General features: G+C 38.4%; 1 protein-coding gene across 1 annotated transcript in view; it reads right to left on the bottom strand.

Annotated features, from left to right (window-relative positions):
* Positions 1 to 693: 693 nt before the first annotated feature.
* LOC136882129 (DNA polymerase beta) overlaps positions 694 to 23,046 on the bottom strand; it is a 51,219-nt gene continuing 28,866 nt past the window's right edge. The window contains exons 6-8 of the mRNA XM_067154656.2: positions 13,283 to 13,490; positions 9,003 to 9,116; positions 694 to 3,788 (exon numbers count right to left, since the gene is read on the bottom strand). Coding sequence (XP_067010757.2) covers positions 9,025 to 9,116; positions 13,283 to 13,490 — 300 coding nt within the window. The 3' untranslated portion in view covers positions 694 to 3,788; positions 9,003 to 9,024. The remainder of the gene's footprint in view (positions 3,789 to 9,002; positions 9,117 to 13,282; positions 13,491 to 23,046) is intronic.

Below are 23,046 nucleotides of genomic sequence, written 5' to 3'. Positions count from 1 at the left end.
CAATTATTGTATTTTATTGGTGTTTTAATTTTCACTAGTTCTGTAAAATATGCATAGGTTTATAAAAATTCTGTTGCCATTAGAATAAGTTTTAACAATTAAACGTTTAATTTCTGAAAAAGGTACACAAAACACACACGTATAACACCTATGAGCATTTATTTATGTTACTGTAATATTCAGCTATATCAAATGTGACAAATTTACCATAAGTGCAGCTCTATTTGTCTTTATCATGATCACGGAGGACCACTCCACGAACGGCCTCCCACGTTCGAACATTCTACACGCTCTCTCACGGGTTAACAAGGTTGTGTATAAATGATGTTCACATAGTTATGAGGATATATAGGGGTTGTAGTAAGGATGTAAAGGAGATGGCATATAAATATCTGGTAGGACTCCAATTAGAGTACGGTTCCTGTCTATGGGACCCACACCAGGATTACTTGATAACGTTATGGGCTTTACGTCCTACTAACTACCTTTACAGTTTTCGGAGACACTGAGGTGCCAGAATTTAGTCCCGCGCGAGTTCTTTGACACGAGGCTCACATATCCAAGCATCTTCAAATACCACTGGACTGAGCTAGGATCGAACCTGCCAAGTTGGGGTCAGAAGGACGACGCCTCAATTGCCTGACCCACTCAGTCCTGCAGGATTACTTAATTCAATAACTGGAAAATATTAAGTTCTTTTTTTAGGTATAATTCTGTTACTATGTTTTAGTTTTCTGGTATTTTATAAATGAATTTATTCACAATTTGTTTCGGCAGACTGAAAATCCTAAGTTATAAATTCACCGAGTCGAAACTGAAGAGTTGGCTTCAGATATCCCAAAAAAATAAGTCAGTCATTGCAACATCATCGGATTGTTTCTGTGAAATAAAAAAAACACACACACAATTCTCTCTCTCTCACACTGGTAAACTCTTAAATAAGGCACAAGTGACTATGAAGAAAACTAGCTTTGCAGATTGTAGTTTACAATTTTTTTCTTCTGTCATCCACATTTAACATGAATACAAAATAATCCTAATATTTAACCCAGTTATGCAAGGTGGATCACCTCCGTGGCTCAGGCGGCAGCCTCTCAACGCTGGGTTCCGTGGTTCAAATCCCGGTCACTCCATATGACTTCTGTGCTGGACAAAGCAGAGGTGGGACAGGTTTTTCTCCGGTTTTCCCTGTCATATTCCATTCCACCGACACTCTCCATCGTTTCATTTATTAATCATTGCCCAAGAGGAGTGCGACAGGCTTCGCCAGCCGGCACAATTCCTATCCTCGTTTCTAGATGGGGGCTTCATTCATTCCATTCCTGACCCGGTCGAATGACTGGAAACAGGCTGTGGATTTTCATTTTCATGCAAGGTGAATCATTTTTCACCAATAGATTTTCGCTGTCTTATAACTGTTGGTTTTGGAAACTAACCAGACTGTTTCATTGAATCAAATATAATTTTCCAGATAAAGGAGTTTAATTGTTGCCATCATTCTTGATGTTGAAATCAAACAAGATGGCTTGTCAGGTGTCTCCACTAAAGTAAAGTAAAATAATTTGTGGTGCTCATCAACATTTCTGATATTGCAGTATTGACAGTTACAGTTAAAACATTCATTAGTTGTGTACATTTCTCACATTCTCCGGTATTTTCATTAGTACACCATGCAGGTTGAAAGCGATCCACTGGGCAGTTGCCCGAGACCTATCATTCACTTATATTGTTGCTGAATGGTGATAATGCGCATATAGATAAGCTTAGGATTTGCTAAATGGTCTGCATTTCATAACAGAGTAAACCGGCAAATGATAGCAGAAATTCTAGACGAGATTGAAAGAGAGGACCCCACAGACATACCAGACTCAGAATTCTATGCGTTTATAAGGTTTCCAGAAGATAAAACAGATGCAGATTGTGATGATAAAGACTGTGCACATCCTGTCAGATGAATTCTTGTATAGCTTCAAATTAGGACAAAGTTGGCGATTTAGGATTTAAATGATAGCTTCGTGCCAAAAGATCCTCTCGAATTCAGTGATCATACTGTTTCATTGTACGAATATGGACGAAGTAACAGCAGTAACTAGGACCTAAATTGTAGTAATGTAGTTGGGAAATAATTGATATGAAATGCCTTCCTGCCTCTCCATTTATCTTCCCTGATCCTGATCAAAGTTATTTTAGACCTTATTTGCACCCTAAATAACATTTCTCCAAATCCAAGACAATATTTTCTTTCAGAATCTCATGTGAAAAATCAAGGGTCGTCTTGCATTCGCGACCCAACAGCAATGAATACCACTGGCAGCCATCACAGTAACACTGCAGCTTCCCTTTAATCTGAGCACGAAACCAACAACGCTCGAGTCTTTATTGTACATTGCTAGCTGTGGCAACCACTTGTACAGTGCCTCTGTGTAACGCCACTCAGTGGCAGAGTTATGTGTCTACTGTACCTGCCACTTAGCAAAATGAACAGTTTTATAGACAGCAGGAATATTTTCGTGATAGATTGTAGAGACACGTGGAACAGGTATTGCCAGCAAATTTTCAGTGGGTTCTATTTGATATTACTGTATGATGCCAATTTTAAGTTAATGGTTATTAAACTTGTGGAAATAAAGAACAATCATGCAGCTGCAAGAAAATAGGGCACAACTAAAGCCAAGATAAGTCTAAAAATGCGTACTGTACAAAAAAAGCACGATTAGCTGCCGTCCTTGAGAGTCTGGATTCAATTCCTAGTACTGCCAGAAATTTAAGAATGGCAGGAGGGCTGATATGTGGTTAAAATGGTACATGCAGCTCATTTCCATTGGGGGGAGGGGCTGAAAAAAGTTGCACGACTTCGGGATGAGGACATGAGTCTACTTAGTACTGGCCCAGGAAAAACTGGTAGAAAGGTTGAAAGAGGAGTTGGATAGGGTGCTTCGCGAAAAAGTGTGTTCTGAATTTTCTGTAACAATGTACAAATATTGTCTTATCAAGTCGGATGATGTTGAAAGATCATTTTCGGCCTGCAAAGATATTTTAACAGAAAACAGACCAAGTTGGACCCCAGAAAACCTTGAAAAACTTGTAATATACTGTGAAAATTCATTCTGCACACAGTAACCAAGTGAATCTGAAATAAATAGTTGTTTCTTCAGTACATACTATTTTATTAAAAGTGCATATTTTCATAAACCCAATCATTTTGTACTAATCTGAAATAAACAGTTGTTTCTTCAATACATACTATTTTATTTATAGTGCACATTTTCGTAAACCCAATTATTTTGTACACTTGATGGCATGGTATCTTCTGCAAGTCCTCTGTATTGATGTCCACTACTGGACAGTATATCTAAAGAACACTTAGAGGACAGTTTCGAGCAGGTTTCTGGATACTTTTGATCAGGCAGTGGCTTCTCTCATGATTCAATCACAATTTTCACATCACATACTGATGATCAAGCAGTTTACCCTCTTAAAATAATATATCACTAACCTAGACATGCTGGAATTGTTTGCAATTCTTTTCGTGAGTCATGATTCTATGGTTACCATTAACAATGATGTCTTTGATATCAACCAACACAGGTTGTCTTCCGATCTGAACATGGACAAGGAATTTAAAATGATACAGTATGAATAGGAAGCTTAAGGTTGAAGTACCACATATATACACATACATTACATGTTTGATTAATACAATCAATCTCTCTCTTCAGGTTTCTTGTACGGGTAGTTTATAAATATGTCTTCCTCAGAGGTGACTGCTACTGGCTCTCCTGGAACACCTGTCAATGGAATATGGAATTCTTAAAATATTTCTTGATATTTTTGTCTCTCAAAAGAATTTAAAAACAGGAACTGCACAGTTTTCAAGTTATACATTTGCGTATTAATCTGTAACACGATCATACTGAATACTCTGATTCTCTAACCCGCCATTCTCCGGGAATGAAGGCAGGACTTCCTCAATCAATGTACAGGATATGACAGGTAGGAATGAGGGAGGGGAAGGAATGGGAAATGTGGAAGACAGCAGGGCTAATGGTTCTCGTCAGGGAGTTAGTTCAGGAGAGGCATCAGCGTGGAATCGGTATGAGTCACTGCAGGTAGAACAGCAGAGGGAAGACAGAGAACATGGAAGAGTTGCAGAGGGAGGTGAGGCAAGAGGAACAGTAGGAAAGGGAAATGTAGGGTAGGGAATAGGAAGAGTGAAGTGGAACAGGGTCGTGACAGGGAGAGATTGGAGCAAGAAGTATAATCCCTGGCATGTAAGCCTACACACGAAGGGTACGTACCAGATAAGCAGAAATGTGGCATGTTCAAATAATGTATTTAATTGGGAAATGACAAACGTAGCATTTTAATAATTACAGTCTTATTTTGTCCAATTCGATTAGGATCTCTAAGCAAGAAAAGTCTGCAAGAACTCCTTCGAAAAGGAAAGTAACAATGATTTTTAGTTATTTTCTAACTGATGGGTTCGATTCAATGTCGCCAACCGTTCAGTTTAGAACCCTACTTGGCAATAAATCATCTTACAGTTACAGTGAAACCTCGTTAATTCGAAGTCGTTGGGACTCAAAAGACGAACTTTGAATTAACCGCCAATTCATAATTCAGAAGTGCCAACCCTTGCCGCGTTACAAAATATTCTAAGGCCCGTTACTGCATGCAATTAACCTTTATTCACAGTTAAAACCTTTCAAATGCCATGGCAAAAAACACCTATTTCCAAAATACATCTAAGAAGGTGCATTTAGATTATTTAAATAATGCACTTGGATAACTCACTGACAAACATAACTTCTTGCAACGAAAGAAAGAAAGAAAGAAAGAAAAAAGAAAGAAAGAAAGAAAGAAAGAAAGAAAGAAAGAAAAAAGCACGATTCAAAGACGAGGAGAAATCTATGCAGGCTCCCATGTGCAAGTGCTTTATTCATTGGATTACTGTACTGTATGCATTTTAGATGTCCTGTACATGCACAGAAAGTACCCGACATCCTTAAAACATTGTGGCTAATCGAACTTTCCTATGACGAGGGGAGAAAGTCTCTCACTTCCTTCTGCATGACAACACAATACAGTCACCCTATCCTTGTACAATTTCCCACCATGGCACTTCTCTCATAGGTACTTCAGAAATGTGAACACTTGCCACGTCACAAAGTATTCTAAGACCCATTAATGCATGCAATCACCTTGATTCACTGTTTAAACCTTTCAAATGCCATGGAAAAAACTATTTCCGAAATGTATCCAACAAGGTACATTTACAATGTTCGAATAATGTACTTGGATAAATCACTGACAAACATAACCTCACGCAACAAAAGAAAAAAAAAAAATCGCACGATTCAAAGACGAGGATAAATTATGCTGGTTCCCCTGTGCAAATGCATTATTTTTTGGATTACTCTACCGTTTGCATTTTTAGATGCCTTGTACTTGCTTGGAAGGTGCCCAACATCCTTAAAACATTGTGGCTAATCGAACTTTCCTATGACAAGGGGAGGAATTCTCTCGCTTCCGTGTGCATTGCAACACAGTACAATGAACCCCCTACTCTTGAACGATTTCCCGGCTGGCACTTACTCCTTTAAAACCATAAGTCTGTTTGGGCTCGGCATTAAAAGAAAGCAATGCAGTTTCATCGGCAATGACAATATTGTTTGGTGCCTACGAATTGATTATATGAGCCACGCTTTTTCGTCAATTGTTGGCATCACCAGTATTCGCGGATTCTGTTTCTCCGCACACTGCCTGCTGCGTGATATTGCGGCGTTCCTTAAAAATGTTGAATACAAAAGAATTCTGATTTAACTCGAACTTAGCAACTATGAAGCACACTGTAGACACACCTACGTGTGTGAAAGTGCAGAAAGCTACCCCTGCACGTTCCGGAAGATGCGTTCTATCATGACGCGGATAAATTTTGAATTTAAATTACGCTGTAAAATACTATTGTTTTAAAACATAAAGGCAGTTTTGATTTAAAAGTCTGAATTACAGTAATGGGGCCGACATTGTACTTCGAATTATGAATTATCCGTATTTCAAATTAAACAATTTAAATAACATGGAAAACCGTATCTTATATTTCCGGGAACGAGAGCTTCTTCGAATTAGACAGGATTTTGAATTACCCGTTTTTGAACTATTGAGGTTCTACTGTACTGTTAATCTGGCATGTTGGCACGATACAGACATGGTTTATTTCGTGATATGCAGGAATTACGTATTGCCACTGTCGTATTGTTAAAATCACTACTGTTTCATTTGCAAGTATAATTAAAGCATATTGTATAATCTCGACTACCACCTGCCACCAAATAAGACCCGCACCCTTATTTTGAAAGAACAAAATTTAAAAAAAAGTGAAGTCAAAATTATTTACAATCTTTACTAACACACATCAAATAATTAGAAAATTCAAATAAAAGTAAAGAAACATTTCCAGAACGATACCCAACGAGTTCATTCATCATCATCAGTACCAACTTCGGAGCTTTCTCACCATCACCTTCCCACAAAATGTTGTCATCGCTGCCATCCATAGCATTACAAATGCTACACTTCCTGAACAACTTTCGTATGAGGTCTCCAGGGATACGATTCCATGCCGTCAAAATCCACGAACACAGCAACTGAACTTCTGGGTGCTGTGATTATCAGCCGCCATCGATTCTGTATAGAGCTGTTTCAAGGCTGCTTTAAATGGACAGTTTATGCCGACATCCGGCAGCTGTAGCATAGACGTCATCCCACCCGGAATAACTACTAGGTCAGTTTTCTCATCCTTGATATGTTTCTTCATAGTGTCTGCTGTGTGGCCGTGCTGACTGTCAAGAACAAGCAAGCTCTTTTGTCCCAATAATGCACCAGGGCGACGTTGCCAGACACACTTTACCCAGTCTTCCACAAGTGAACATTCCATCCAGCCGGAGTTCTGAGATTCGACGATAACACCAATGGGTAGAATTTTAGGAACAATGTACGGTGGCAATTTGGTTCCATCGGCAAGAATACCCAACATTACCGTACACCGTTGTTTTTTCATTACCACCCGTTCTAATGGTAACACGTTTCACACCCTTCACATTAATATTCACTGTCCTGGCCACTGGCATTTCAAAGTAGACTGGCATCTGATCTGCACTGCCAATTTGCGAAAGCAGATAGGCATTTTCCTTCCGCAACCGAATTATGTGATGCTGGAACGACAATAACTTCTCTTCGTAGGCACCAGGAAGACGTTGAGAAAATGAGGTAAGCCTTCGTACGCTCAACCCATTTCTTTTATAAAAATTACAAACCCATCCTCGGCTTGCCTTAAACCCTTCCGATGAAAGTTCCTTTGCGATCTCTAATGCCTTTAGCCGACACATTTTGGTTGACACACCATATCCCAGTTCCTGCCTTTCTGTCACACATTTATAAAGTCTTCTTTTCAATTTCTGGAAACTGTACACTCAGTCCACGAAAACCTCTATGATCACCACTACATGTTAACGGCACATTTTTCTTCTTTCTCCAATCACAAATACACAACTCATCAATATTGTATTGCCTACCGGTGGCACAATTTCAAATAATTTCGGCTTCCCGAACTACATTCAGTTTCTCACTAGCAGTAAAAGATCGCAAAGGCTTTGTGGAATTCATGTTGATACTCCGAGAACGTGCGTGAGACTGACGCCAAGCGCGGAAGTAGCGTATACCGAGAGAGCATTGTTGCCAAGCCGCACCGGCGGCGATGACTGATTTACGCACATTCGGAAAGATAACTTTCCCAAAATTTTAAATAAGACCCGCACACAATTTTGGAAGCGATATTTTCAAAAAAAAAAAAAAAACAGTGCAGGTGGTATTCGAGATTATATGGTATTTTCTTTTTCTGTGGGATTGTAAAACTGTTTGGGCCAGGTAAGTACATGTGGCATGTTCAAATAATGCATTAAATAACGTAGTTTGTGTGAAATGATGAACGCAGAATTTTATTAATTAAGGTCTTGACTTTGGTATGGTTTCCAGACTTAGCCTTTACGTATTCTTATTGACTTTCGGATTAAGTACGTGTAATGTATTTGCTTGTGTGTATTTTAAAGTGCGGTTTCTCTACCGTCCAGCAAGAAATAGCAAATTTCAAGAAGGGACCCAAATTATTTACATAAGGCAAACACCGAAGAACATGGTTATAGCAATGCACATATACCATATAAATGCAGAAATATATGATTGGATGAGGGTGAGAGTATTTCCTTAATTTCTCATTGAGCTTGAAAAGCAACTTAATTATGAATATCTTGATTGATCATTTATTACCATTATAATATAATTTCATGTGGCTATTACTAGCCGAGTGCAGCCCTTGTAAGGCAGACCCTCTGATGAGGGTGGGCGGCATCTGCCATGTGTAGGTAACTGCGTGTTATTGTGGTGCTGGACTGTGTTATGTGTGAGTTGCAGGGATGTTGAGGACAGCACAAACACCCAGGCCACTGGAATTAACCAATGAAAGGTAAAATCCCCGACCCAGCCCGGATCGAACCCGGGACCCTCTGAATCGAAGGCCAGTATGCTGACCATCCAGCCGAGTCGGATATTTATAATCATTTACTTTGGTAAGGGAACCGCCATTACTGATACTTACACCGAGGTTAGTTTGTCGATGGCTATGTCTTCTGATTTCAATCGGACATAGTCAAGTTGGCAGCAGTAATATGGCAGCCTTTTAGTGTATAGCTTTAAGTGATGCGTACAATAGTCAGGGAAGTTAAGGGAGACCAGAAATAGCCGAGGTCGAGGCTCCGGTCATGGGGAACTCCACTGCTAGACACATGGGGAAAGTGGATGGAGGAAAGGGAACCAAGGTAGTGTGTTATCTAGGAAATCAGTTAAGGCAGACATAGAGGAATGTAAAACCAACATGGGCAAGAAATTTACAATGATACAGTATGAATGGAAAGCTTAAGATTAGAATCTCGCATATATACACATACATTACGTGTTTTGTTAATACAATCAGTCTCTTTCTTCAGGCTTTTTGTAGGGGTAGTCAATATAGTCAAATATGTCTTCTTCAGAGGTGACTGGTACTGGCTCTCCTGGAACACCTGTCAAAGGAGATAGGATTCTTAAAATAAAATCCTTGATAAATTTATCCCAAAAAATAATTTAGAAACAGGTATTTTACAATTATCAACTTATGCATTTTAAATTTAAATAAACTGTTGGGTTCTTCAGTTTGTCAAAACCAATTTTGAGGTAATTACTTTATAAACCACCTGAAAAAGAAATCGTATAGTAAGAGTATTATACTTAAAAAGAAACAACTTAATTAAAATAGAATGATATGTTTCATTCTTGGAAGAAATAAACAGATTCCATTAAATCACGCTCAAATATTTAGAAATTTCAAAAGTATACTGTTACCATATGTTTTCTTTTTCAGTTTGTTTATAAATTTGTTACTGAAAGTTAGTTTCAGCAAACTGAAGAACTTAACAGTTATAAATTAACTGAGTCAAAACTGAAAAGAGATGGCTTCAGATATTACAAAAAAGTTATGCATTTACAAATGATTCCACTTTTCACACATTCATACCGAAACCTCTGCGTCTCTGACCTATCATTCTCCCGGAGGTGTGATACCTTGTACATAGTCTTTTCAAGCAGAGTCTGAACTGCACTAATGTCCAAATGTGGGCCCACTCTGTATCAACCCATAAATGACTAGCGTTCCAATACGGCAATGCAGAACCTGTCTCTATGGGACAGTACCTTGTAAGAGATATATGAATTGCAAGCTAATTTGGTTGAGGAAGGAGTGTTTTTCATTCTTTGCATTCTAAACAGCAGTCAGTCTGTCGAATTGTTGCGTATGTTGAGATGTTTGCCGTATTGAGATGGCATGCCATAGGACCTAGTTTTGCCGGTGGTACCATATGATAACGCTAAGTGTAAGTATAGAAAAATATCATGCTCTCTGTACTGTGCTCCCGTGCATCTTTTCTACCACTATATTTTATTACAAATTTATGCTTGGCATTAGTGGCTGATAATGTCATGGCTGTGCTAATATTTCTTTCAGCGGCGGGGGAGGCAGTTCAGTATACTTTTATGAGGAATCACTCTGTTCATTTTGGAGAGCTGAGCATAGCAGAAATTTTAGAGAAGACAATGATATTAATGTCATATTCATCGTCACATGAGGCTAATATTCTCTCTGATGAAGACTCGGTTGACACGGAAGACTGTGGGCTGACAGATGATTCGAACCACAGTCATGGAAGCTCAAACTGTTCATTCACACAATGAAAGAAATTAAGGCAGCGGTAATGTCACGGCAGGTGTCACATCTTCTCCAGTTCCTATTCTATCAGATTCAACCACTGCTGTTGATATACCAGATGCAGCTATCTCCACTATGCAGAGAACTCTGTTTTGGTGTGAGACATTCATTGACAACTTCCTTATTCTCTGATAGTTAGCGATTTTTCTCCACTTGAACTGTTTAAAAATTTTTAATGATGATTTGTATAATTTTGTTCTGAATGAAATAAGAAATTATGCCTTTTTTAGGAATGTTCCAGATCCATTAGTGTGAAAATCCAAACTGAAATTCTTTACTGGAATCCTAATTAGTCCATATCCGGTTATAATTCGTTCCCAGGCTTGAGGCATTACTGGGAGGCACCTGATGTGAGAAATCATATAGTCTATGGTGCAATGAGGTGCAATAGGTTCCTTGAAATAATTTTACAATTTTGCTTTAAGTCACTCCGACACAGTTAGGTCTTATGGCGACAATGGGATAAGAAAGGCCTAGGAGGGGGAAGGACGCAGCCGTGGCCTTAATTAAATGGGAAACCATGGAAAACCATCTTCAGGCCTGCCAACAGTTGGGTTCGAACCCACTATCTCCCGGATGCAAGTTCACAGCTGCGCACCCGTAACCGCACGGTCAACTCGCCCGGTGTTCCTTGAAATAATGCGATTTCTACCTTTCACCAATAACGCTGAAGTTGATATACATGACAAACTTAGGAAACTCAGGCCTCTTATCATAAAAATGAAAAACAACTTCAATGAACACCCTTGCAAACAATTCATCATCAGCAAATTGATCAGATTCAGGGTGAATATCTAAATTTTATAAAAAAAAAAAAAAAAAAGAAATTGACGTGTATCACTCAATTTAGTATATCTGCAGTGGTCATCTTCCGTACACAGCTTATTTTCTCAAAATAGCACCAGTGCAAAACCCAAAGGCTACCTAAAATGTGATATACATGACAAATTTTACACTAATTCTGATCACACTTCCTTCTATTCAACACTTTCAGCATTGTATATACAAGGTAGGAAAAAAATGACGACTACTTGAACTACATCATTATTTTGCTTTCTAGCTTTGTCATCGATATAGATATCCTCGATTATCTAACATAGTTGCAGTCTGTTACTGGCAACTTGAAGTCTTACAACATCAGTAGGCTCTAAAAATAGTTCCCGACATTACTGGGACCAGCTAGACGAGCACGCACGAGAGCGACAGAGAGTTGGGTGGGCTCTAACAAGGAGTAAGTATTTACATTTCCAAGAGAGGTATGTGAATTAAATGTTGCCAGCAACTTCATTCTTTAATTATACGACTTAATATATAGAGGGGAAAAAAAAAAAAAAAAAGAGTATACAGTAAAACCTCGTTAATTCGAAGTCGTTGGGACTCAAAAATCGGACTTCGAATTAACCGCCAATTCGCAATTCAGTAGTACTAACCCTTACCGCGTTACTAAATATTCTAAGGCCCGTTACTGCATGCAGTTAACTTTGATTCACAGTTTATACCTTTCAAATGCCATGAAAAAGAACTATTTCCAAAATGTATCCAAGAAGGTGCATTTACAGTATTCAAATAGTGCACTTGGATTTCTCACTGGTAAACATAACCTCACGCAACGAAAGAAAGAAAGAAAGAAATGAAAAAAAAAAAAAAAGCATGAAAAGCATGATTCAAAGACGAGGAGAAATCTATGCTGGCTCCCATGTGCAAGTGCTTTATTCATTGGATTACTACACTGTATGCATTTTAGATGCCTTGTATTTACACAGAAAGTACCCGATGCCCTTAAAATCGAACTTTCCTGCGACTCTATCCTTGTACGATTTCCCGCCATGCCACTTCTCTCGTACTTCAGAAATGTAAACACTTGTCACGTCACAAAGTATTCTAAGACCCATTAATACATGCAATCACCTCGATTCACAGTTTAAACCTTTCAAATGCCATGGAAAAAAAAAAACTATTTCCGAAATGTATCCAACAAGGTGCATTTACAATGTTCAAATAATGCACTTGGAGAAATTACTGAAAACATAACCTCACGCAACGAAAGAAAAAATCGCACAATTCAAAGACGAGAATAAATTATGCCGGTTCCCCTGTGCAAATGCATTATCTTTTTGGATTTCTGTACTGTTTGCATTTTTAGATGCTTTGTACTGGCATGGAAGTTGCCCGATGCCCTTAAAACATTGTAGCTTATCAAACTTTCCTATGACGAGGCGATAAAGTATCTCGCGCCCATGTGCATTGCAACGCACTACTACAAACCCCATCCCTCACCCTTGTACAATTTCCCGGCTGGCAATTTCTCCTTTAAAACCATAAGACCGTTTGGGCTCGCATTAAAATAAAGCAATACAGTTTTACCGGCAATGACAATATTGTTCGGTGCGTATGAATTTATTATATGAGCCACGTTTTTCATCAACTGTCGGCATCGCCAGTGTTTGCGGATTCTGTTTTCCCACACACTGCCTGTTGCGTGATATTACGGCGTTCCTTAAAAGGTTGAATACAAAAGAATTCAGATTTCATTCAACTTAGCAATCATGAAGCGCACTGTAGACCCACCGAAGTGAGTGTGAGGAAAGTTACCCCTCCACGTTCCGGAATGTGCGTTCTATTATGAAGCGGAGCGGATAAATTTTGAGGTGAAATTACTCTGTAACATACTATTATTTTAAAATGTAAAGGCAGTTTCGAATTAAAAGTCTGAATTTCGGTAATGGGGCCAACATTGTACTTCGAATTACGAATTATCCATATTTCGAATTAAACAATTGAAATAACATGCTAAACTGTATCTCATGTTTCCGGGAACGAGAGCTTCTTCGAATTAGGCGGGATTTTGAATTAACCGATTTCGAATTATCGAGGTTCTACTGTACCATTAATAACAATTCTGATCTAGAGTTCTTAAAACAACTTTACCTGTAGAACCCATGGGGCGAAGGGAGTATTCGTTGAGTGTGAAACCATGTTCTAAAGCATGTGCCCGCATGTGTTTGTTGAACATATCCGAGCCAGTGAAGTAAAGTACGCTGCAGAAGTACTGGTCATGAGGGGTCAGACGGATGTCAAGTCGTCGAGCTGGGGCTGGATTGTTATTGCCTTTGGCCTTTGATAATCTGCAAACACCCTGTAGCAAGGAAGAAAACACATTGCTATCATCATCAAGAAAATGTTTATAACGTAAACAGTGCTACCAAGTCAGTGGTTTTGTAGCTAAATCTGGTATTTTTGGGACCTTCTAGAAGAGATAACATCAACGGAGGATACTTAAATGTTTGCTTATGAATTCAGTAAAGATAGGGTTATTGTTTTTACATCATTCACAGACAAAAGACAGTTAATCATAAAACTAAGTTTAGTACACATTATCAGAGTGAGAGTATTATAATAAGTAAATTTTATGTTAACCTTTTAAGTGCTGAGTTTTTTCATTCATATGTAAAAAAAATTGTAGAAGCCTAAATTTTTTAACCTATCAATGGGGTGATTAGCTTAAAATGACTATAAATGTTGGTTCTTTATAAATCTAAATGCAGATTGAAAATCCTACACTTATGTTTAATATTATTTCCTAAAATCTGTAGGCAAGTACCGTATTTCACGGCATAATCGTCGCACTTTTTATACCAAAATTTTCGAAAAAAATTGTAGGGTGCGACCATTATACGATGAATATTTAATACCAGTACTTGTATTACTCAAAAAATGTATTTATAACTAAATTGTATTTGATACAAATTTAAGATGCACGTAATACTCGCGTTTATACATCAAAATAATTAAAATAGTCTGAAACAAAATTCATAATTTTTCGCAACAATTCGGCGAACGTTTTTCCAACCTGAAAATAAAAATGAACGTATTAAGTTAATTTGTCATTAATTTGAGTATTAAAGTTAAAATATTACACTTGCAAAATTATCGCTTTGTTGTGAAATGCGGACTTACCGGTACGCAATTTATTCCAAATCTTCGGTGTCGCTATCGCAGGTTTCGCTATCTGATGCGCCATCCTCGCCTCTGTTAATACCAGTATCAGATTCTTCGTCTCCCTGCCACACTGCGTCATCTTCGGAACCGTCTAGTGCATTCGAAATCCCAGTCCTTTTGAAGCTCTTGGAGACTAGTTCAGGTGGTATAAGATCCTAACTCTTCTTCACCCACGAGCATAACAAGTCCAAGGGTGGACGCCTGATATTTCCGGCGGGCGTCAATTGCTGATCGCTGCTCATCATCCACTCGTTGTAAAATCGACGTAAGTGGTCTTTAAAGGGTTTATTAACACATACGTCTAGTGGCTGCAAAGCAGATGTTAGGCCACCAGGAATGACTATCTGTCGTGTCTTATTTGTAGTGAGAATTTGCTTCACTTCGTTCACGAGGTGACCTCGGAAACTATCTAAAACAAGCAGAGCTGGTTGTTTTAGTAGTGCACCAGGTCTTCTATTCCACACAGTTTTAACCCAATCCAGCATGAGTTCTACGTCCATCCAACCCTTTGGTTGCACTCGTTCATGAATACCACGGGGAAACTGTATATTCTTAGGCATCGTTTTCCTCTTGAAAATGATGTAAGGCGGCAACTTTCTCCCGTCAGCTGTAATGGCTAGCATTGCCGTGCATCGCAACTTCTCACTACCGCTGGTTTTCATTAATACACTCCGTGATCCTTTTAGCGCAATAGTGCTGTTGCGAGGCATATCAAAAAAGATTGGAGTCTGATCGGCATTACCGATTTGAGAAAGCAAGTACGAAGTTTCCTTGCGCAAACGTATGACAAATCGGTGAAAATTTACAATCTTGTCCGTGTAATCAGCAGGCAACTTTTGGCTTAGTGTTGTTCTCCTTCGCACTGACAGATTGTATCGTCGCATGAACCCCTTAATCCACCCACGAGTCGCCTTAAACTGAGTTACCGGTATGTTGTGTTTGCGCGCTACCTCCTGTCCCTTAATTTGTAACATTTCATATGATACACTGCAGCCATTGTTACGTATTTCACTGACGTACCTAAACACTTCTTCGTCAATTATAGGAAACTTCCCTGTTTTAGGACCTCTAAACGCGCGTCTAGAAGGGTTTGTGCTTTTTAGCTTGTTTTTTACTTTCCGCCAGTCACGCACCAACTTTTCACTCACAGAAAATTTTCTTTCTGCAGGTCTGTTCCCGTGCTGTTCAGCGAAGGCAATTACGCTTAGCTTGAAGCCCGCAGAATAGTTTCTATATTTACCCATAATCGCTTATAAATGCTTCACACGTTAATGTTTTGCGATATGAATGACTTTCCGTAATTGTTCACTATTAAAACAAATTATTTCTGCAAACACCCAAAACACAAATTAAAAACTTAAATTCTCACGCACACATGTCTACAGTAATCACGTAAATCTGAAACAAATAAATGCATCTGTGATCTGTCCATTCCAGAGCAGCCAATACTGTTAGGCAGCAAGGAAGCATGCAACAATTTATCAGTTTAGCTCGTTGGTTGCGACACACTACTGCGCTTGCGCAAAGCTCGCAAACCGGAGCTCTAGCTAGCGCTGTGTAGATCTACTGTATAGTTGTTGACTGTATTCCGAGACGTCAGTAACAAACATTCATTTTTTTTGAATTTCTTTTAAACATACGGTAATTAGGTTAATATTTCTTCCCAGTTATTGATGATTTTACATTACATTACTGACGAGTTTATAAAATAAAACTTTAATAGCATTGGATAATAATTATCTTGACTGCTTGGATAAAAGTTTTCATCCCATGCCCGGACACTTATGACGTAGTAGTAAGATAAGAGTCTAGCGATGACAACTGAGACATGGTAAATAATTCGGCTGAATAATTCCGTGGAAATCTGCGTTATCGTCTTGGATTTCACTTCGTGCGCAATAACACAGGAGCCGGCCCCATGGTGTAGGGGTAGCGTGCTTGCCTCTTACACGGAGGCCTCGGGTTCAATTCACGACCGGGTCAGGGAATTTTACCTGTATCTGAGGGCTGGTTCGAGGTCCATTCAACCTACCTCGCCGGTATTTCCTGGCGACGTTGCCGATAAGCGATAACTTACAGCCTTACGTATTTCAAATGGGAACTCATAATATGTAGGTGGTGAATAAATAGTACACTGTCTCGCGACCACGTTGTCAAACTGCCGATAGCCTACCGGTAAGCATAATATGTAGGTGGTGAATAAATAGTACACTGTCTCGCGACCACGTTGTCAAACTGCCGATAGTCTACCGGTAAGTCATGCGTCGTACATATACCGGTATTATTTATTTATACGTTGTGCAACATGTCGCAAACGTGACTCTGTTGCCAAATTGCCCATAAACCATACACGTATTTAAATTGCGCATTCATGTGCAACTTACGTTTCAGTTCCATTTACCTTTTAACCAGATTAGTGAACAAAATTTGGACGTGCGACGATTATGTAATTAAAGGTTTAAAGTCCGATTTTTGTATTGAAAATAAAGGATGCGACGATTACGCGGTGGCGACGATTATGCCGTGAAATACGGTAATACATGCAACTTCTACTAGTACATAAGTTGATATTTTAAAATACTTTCTAAACCTGGAATGTAATAACAGCTCAATGTTTTTCACCGGCTGTTTGTGATGCCAATTTGTTGAACTAGCTGCACCAAATCCACTGGCACAAAAGTTTTTTAAAAATCAATGATTTTAAGGTTGTCATCAAACACTACTTGGCTCCCAGAGTCTGTCACAGATACTTGAAAGTGTGGTGGAGAAAAGTTATCCGTCCGCCACGAAAATAGTGAAGAAATAGTTTTTTGAACTGTGTTGTTCTTGTGTTTAGAAGGGGGCTCTGTTTCCTTCTCACGTACAATATTTTCAGCACTCTCTGTATCATTCGCACTTTCAAAATTGATTAACAATTCATTAAAATCATCACTTTCTGCTGTGGTTAATAACTGAAAGATTCGTTGATCTGAAATAACATCGCTGCGAGAGCAACTAGCTTGTTGTTCCGCCATGTTTGTTTACAACACAGATGTCCACAAATAGCTCTGTAAGTCACTTCCCAAAACTATAACCGTGATCAATTAGTTCTACATAATGCCCAACAGATGGCAGTACATGCCAGAGAATGAACTGGCACTTGAGAGTGAACCGGGAAACTTAAAAAAAAAAATAAAGGTCTTGCACACCGTCTAGGGACGGGCGTAGCAGTGCTGGACCGGCCGCATCAGCCCGTCTATAGGCGGGCGTAGCGCTCATTGGGTTTTGGTTTTCCCTCTCCAAAGGGCACGTCAGCTAAGCTCCGGATGTACTGCTGCCTTGAGGCTTATTGTACTGACTCATCGGGTTACCGGTAACTTGGTTTGGTGCAACGAAGTCTGTTTTCGATCTCATCCATTGTGGAACGAATACAGTCCGTTACATTGTTAGCTAAAACTTTCTAATCTATGTTTTTACTGTATGTATTTAATTATAAGAATAAAACATCAGACTGAATTATTGTAAGTTTACAATTTATTTGTGAAATATTAATTACATATCATTTTGTATTATGTTTATGAAATCAGATAGAATTAAGACCAGACTCACTGGTGGTAGGCACATGCTCCATTGGATTATAACACTTCAGTACACAGTCCTATTTCAAACCACCGACCCGTGGGATTGTTTGCAAGAGCTTTGTAACGTTTTGAATCAGTAAGAGACCCTTTTTTTATTCAGTCTTTCAAAAATTACAACCGAGGAAAATTTAGTGTTTCTAAATACAAGTTTAGCGGATTTTAAAAGTATGTGCAACGGCAAATGGAATTCTCAGCTGGCAACACTAAATGTAGAGACTTCGTAAAGTACTACATTTCTCCGAATTCAAGACAACCCCCACAAAAGATAAACCAGACTTAAAATGTGCTTTGTGAAATCAACTTTATTTATAACAAATTTCAAATTTAATTTGAGAAAAATAAACACCCCCACAAGTATTATGTACATCCTACATACTTCCGTAATCATTTTCATTAGAGATATGTGATAGTGCCTTTGAAAGTTCAGGGAATTCCTCTTCGTGAATCCGTGTTCGTATCGCATCTCGTGTTATGGCCATTTCGACCTGGCGTTTTTTGCGCACATACCTCAATTTCACGCTCAACTTTATTAAAGCACCCTCGTTGCGGGCTACTGAATACCAATGCCGAACACTGGCTTTAGCTATGCCGTACTTTCTTGCAAGTGCACAATTATTCTTTATTTGTGTGATTAATAACAATTAACTTAAAATTAGCACCATAATATCAAAGAGAACCAGTTAAAAATTTGTCTGCAATATCTGTTCCATGTGTCTCCACAATACAATTATAAATAGGAAAGGACTACCACCTTATCAATACTTATTTATTGAATTTATTATACCAAAGTACTGGTTTCAACCCCTCTTTTTTGGGTCATCTTCAGCTGAACAATACATTCACATATAGATAATGAAGCAATGATTGAAATTAGTTTATCTGGGGAATGCCATATGATAAATGTTTGGTTATGTCCAAATGGGGCATGTCAAAACGGGAACTGGCATATATGTCACTGTGTGACAATGCAATTATCTGTCTAAAATAACATGCTTTAGATCTTAAAATTAATTTATAAAACTCTACCTCCACTTAAAACTAACTTATAAGTACAGTATATGTAACGAAAACAATATATGTAGGAACACTTCATGCATATGAACGTTCGTGTCTTGCGTATTATTCAGTTCATCGGTCGACTTCTGTGTTCAAGTCTTTTTTATAGTCGTACACTTGGTTGATGCTTTGGAGCTTGAATAATATGATTTGCTTGTTGTTTTATGTTAAAACTGAATCGTATTGTCCTGTGACATTTGTGAAGTTTGAGTGGCATTAGACTCAAAGTGGTGGCTACTTTCCCATCTGTAGCTGTGCAATGATGTTATAATTATTGTTATTGGTGTGCTTGAGTTGCATTTGATATGTGAGCAACTTGCACCATATGTGAGGAACCTGCAGGTATTTTGTAAATGGTGGAAGTGTAAAGTGTTGAGTGTGATGAAAGGAATGTTAAGGACGACACAAACACCCAGTCCCCAGGCCACGGATATCAATCATTTACAATTAAAAACTCCTGACTTGGCCAGGAATCAAACCTGGGGCCGCCGGGTGACAGGCGGACGTGTTGCCCCCTACACCGCGGGGCCGAACAAACCTATACCTTAAACTATTCCTCAAGCAAGTTCCAAGCATATTAAGGCACTTGTCATATTGTGAAGCCAGCTTTTGAATTCCATCCGCATAGTAATCTGCCGTCTGATGTGCCAGCCACTGCTGCACGGTCTATTTTAAGTCATCGTCGGCGTGGAGTTTACTTCTTAAATGCTTTTACAGGAACAAGTGGTGGTCACTAGACACTGGGTCACGACCATACAGAGGATGATCAAATTGTCCCCAACCATTTGAAGCTATGAGGCCCCAGGTTTGATTAGCTGTGTGAGATCGCACGTTGTAATGAAGCAAAAGAATCCCCCTTGAGAGTATGACAAGCCCTTCGTTTTGGATTGCGTGAGCACAACTTCCGATAATCTAAGCAATATGACAATTTCATTAAGAACACTCCTTGAAATTTCAGGCAACTCATAACTTAATGACAAAATCTTAAAGGCGTCTGTTTTCTCGAACCTTTGCATTAAATTTTTGCACCAAGCCTTCAGTAATAACAGGCGGTTGCCCACTACACTTTTCGTCGTGGACATAAGTATGGCCTTCTTTAAAGGCTCTAACCCATTTTCTTACCATTCCTTCGCCTCATAACGTGTTCTCCATACACTTCACTAGTCTGCCGATGAATTTCAACAGCTTTCACGCTTTAAAGGTAGAATCACAGGGCGTACTTCACACTCTGCGGGACCGTTAATTGTCAGAGGCATTTTCAATACAAACAAACACAAATACGGGCGAATGCTTCCGTAATGGCGTTTGTGGCTAGCCTAAATGTACATACTGAGCGTGCATGCTCTGAACGATGATGGAAGCACTGCAGTAGCCATATTTAAAACAGAACTACCTTTAAAAACGTGCTTGGTAGTATAAATATATTTTACAGACATGCCACTTTCAAAAGTAAAAAAATCGGGAGAATTTTGTCGGCTTATCGCGATGCATTACAACATCGTCACTGATGGCATAACATGTACTAATTCAGTAAAATTCATTACATTAACAACTCTATTAGGCCTACATATTCATTATTTAACATTGGGCCGATTGCAGAAACTATAATACCAATATGTAAATGGTCCGTTATTGGACATTATAAATTTTCCCGCTAACTCATTCTTGGTTGCCAGCGTTTCGCCCTCGTGTGCTAGGGTGGGCTCATCAGTTGGTACCTAGCACACCTACCAATACGCTGGCTAGTGCATACCGTGGAGGCCACTGCGTAGGCTAACTGGAGCCACCGGCAGTGCCAATGCACTAAGAGACTTTGTCTCATCAGCAAAAATTGATGCCTGCTTGGCCTTCAGATGATATAGATGTTGATTCCCATAGGGAATCTGAAATATTTGTCCTGAATGAGTAAATTTATAATTTATAATTATTATTTATAATAATATTATTTATAAAAATATTATAATAAATTTATAATTTATAATTATTATTTATAATAATAATTATTTATAATTTACTCATTCAGGACAAATATTTCAGATTCCCTATGGGAATCAACATCTATATCATCTGCAGAAACTATGACGACTAGTTTTAAGACTTACGCAACGTCTAAACTGAGCACGCTCTTCCATTGCATAAATAATGTTTAGTCAATGTTTAACCAGACATCGCTTAAAGTTTCAAGATTGGTTTGAAAATGGAGATAGAAGTATCTTTCATGCAACTCTTTGCTTGTCGCAACCAATGTAATTCGTCGGTGCGAGCGCCGAACACCAGTCGGCTGTTTGTCTTCATACAAATGTGTAGTATGGCTAAGCACGAGCATGATTTGCCCACAGATAAGAGTAATGCTTTCGGTGGAAATTAAATATCGTAATATTATCAACACTGAAGCGACACGCCACCATACGGGAAAGTGTAGCTTTGATTACAGCGTTGTTACAGTGAGCGTAATCTACTCATAAATACAGTAGTTCAACGAAGGGAAGATGAAGCAATAGTAATGTGTAACCAAGTGTGTTGTACGGGCCATATAGATGTAGCTTTTATTTTGGAGATTGCAGGTTTGAAACGCATCAGCGGCAGCCCTGAAGATTGTTTACCGTAGTTTCCCTATTTTTACACCAGGCAAATACTAGGGCTGTTATTATGGCCACGGCTCTTCCCCAGTCCTCTTTAAACAATAATCACCACCATCACCATCACTTGCCTTTTCCTATCTGATAGAGAGTCAAATAATAATACTAGATTATAAATTTCACCTGTTCAATATATAAGAGTTTTTAATTTAAATTTAAGAAATAGTTCTTAACATATTAGATAGATATAGGGACATGTTTCACCCATAATGAGGGCATCATCAGCCTAAAAATCTCATACCTGAAAGAAAGATAGATCAGGATCCCGATTGTTCTTATACGTCTAAAATATAAAAAAGAGGCTACTGTTTTAGGTACAAATGTGTATAAAATGACAAGTAGAATATGGTAGTTATAAGTACTTCTAAGTCTTATAATCAATCCTTATTGTAGATCTTTACGAATTAACAAGTAGTTAGTTAAAAGTTTCTAAAAGAATACGTAAATTGCTGTGATGAAATGAAATCTGATAAATATGGTGCTTTATTCTGGAGATGGCGTAAGGAGCTTATAATAGCTTAATATTTAGGATAAAAGTCACTTAGTGGTAATTAAATTTAAATTCAAAGTTAATTTAACATGAAAAGATAAGATGACAAACGTCTTGAAGCATTTAGGAGCGAGGAAAATTTACTCGTCAGAAACGTAGCTATTTTTATAATTAGCCGGTAGACGTGTTTGTAGCTTCTTGTATTAAAAGTCAAAAGGAGGTTGAGTAGAGCTTCTGGTGTTATGTCCCTTCAACAGTTCTTGTGTTAATTTGGTTGAAGATGAGGAAAAATCCAAAGTTAGTTGTCTGCTGAAGTTGTTAATCTTATATGAAAAATTAAGACAAACTTCTTGAAGCACTTAGGAGCGAGGACAGGTACTCGTCACAAAAGTAGCTATATTTATAATTATTTATATTTAAGATGAATAAGAACAATCAGGATCCTGATCTATCTTTCATTCAGGTATGAGATTTTTAGGCGGCTGATGCCCTCATTATGGGAGAAACATATCCCTATTTCTAATATGTTAGGAACTATTTCTTAAATTTAAATAAAAAACTCTTATGTATTGAACAGGTGGAATTTATAATCTAGTATTATTATTATTATTATTATTATTATTTGACTTTAAGTACATTTCAATACGGACCATAACACAAGATTTGTAACATGTAATATCTGATAGTTGCTGAAAACGTATACGATTATATATATAAAAAACCCACACAACCTAATTTTTAGTTTTCACTATTATGTGTGTTTACTTGGCAGTAAATATAAGCGAATCCCTCCCGGGTAATGTATGTGACAGCCCTCTGACGATCGGGACATATAACTCTGATATGTATGTAGTCGAAGTAACCTATAATTCCATGGAAATTACCCCA

This window comes from Anabrus simplex, chromosome 10, assembly GCF_040414725.1.
Source record: "Anabrus simplex isolate iqAnaSimp1 chromosome 10, ASM4041472v1, whole genome shotgun sequence".
Classification (NCBI taxonomy): domain Eukaryota; kingdom Metazoa; phylum Arthropoda; class Insecta; order Orthoptera; family Tettigoniidae; genus Anabrus; species Anabrus simplex.
This window is presented reverse-complemented; position numbering and strand designations above follow the sequence as displayed.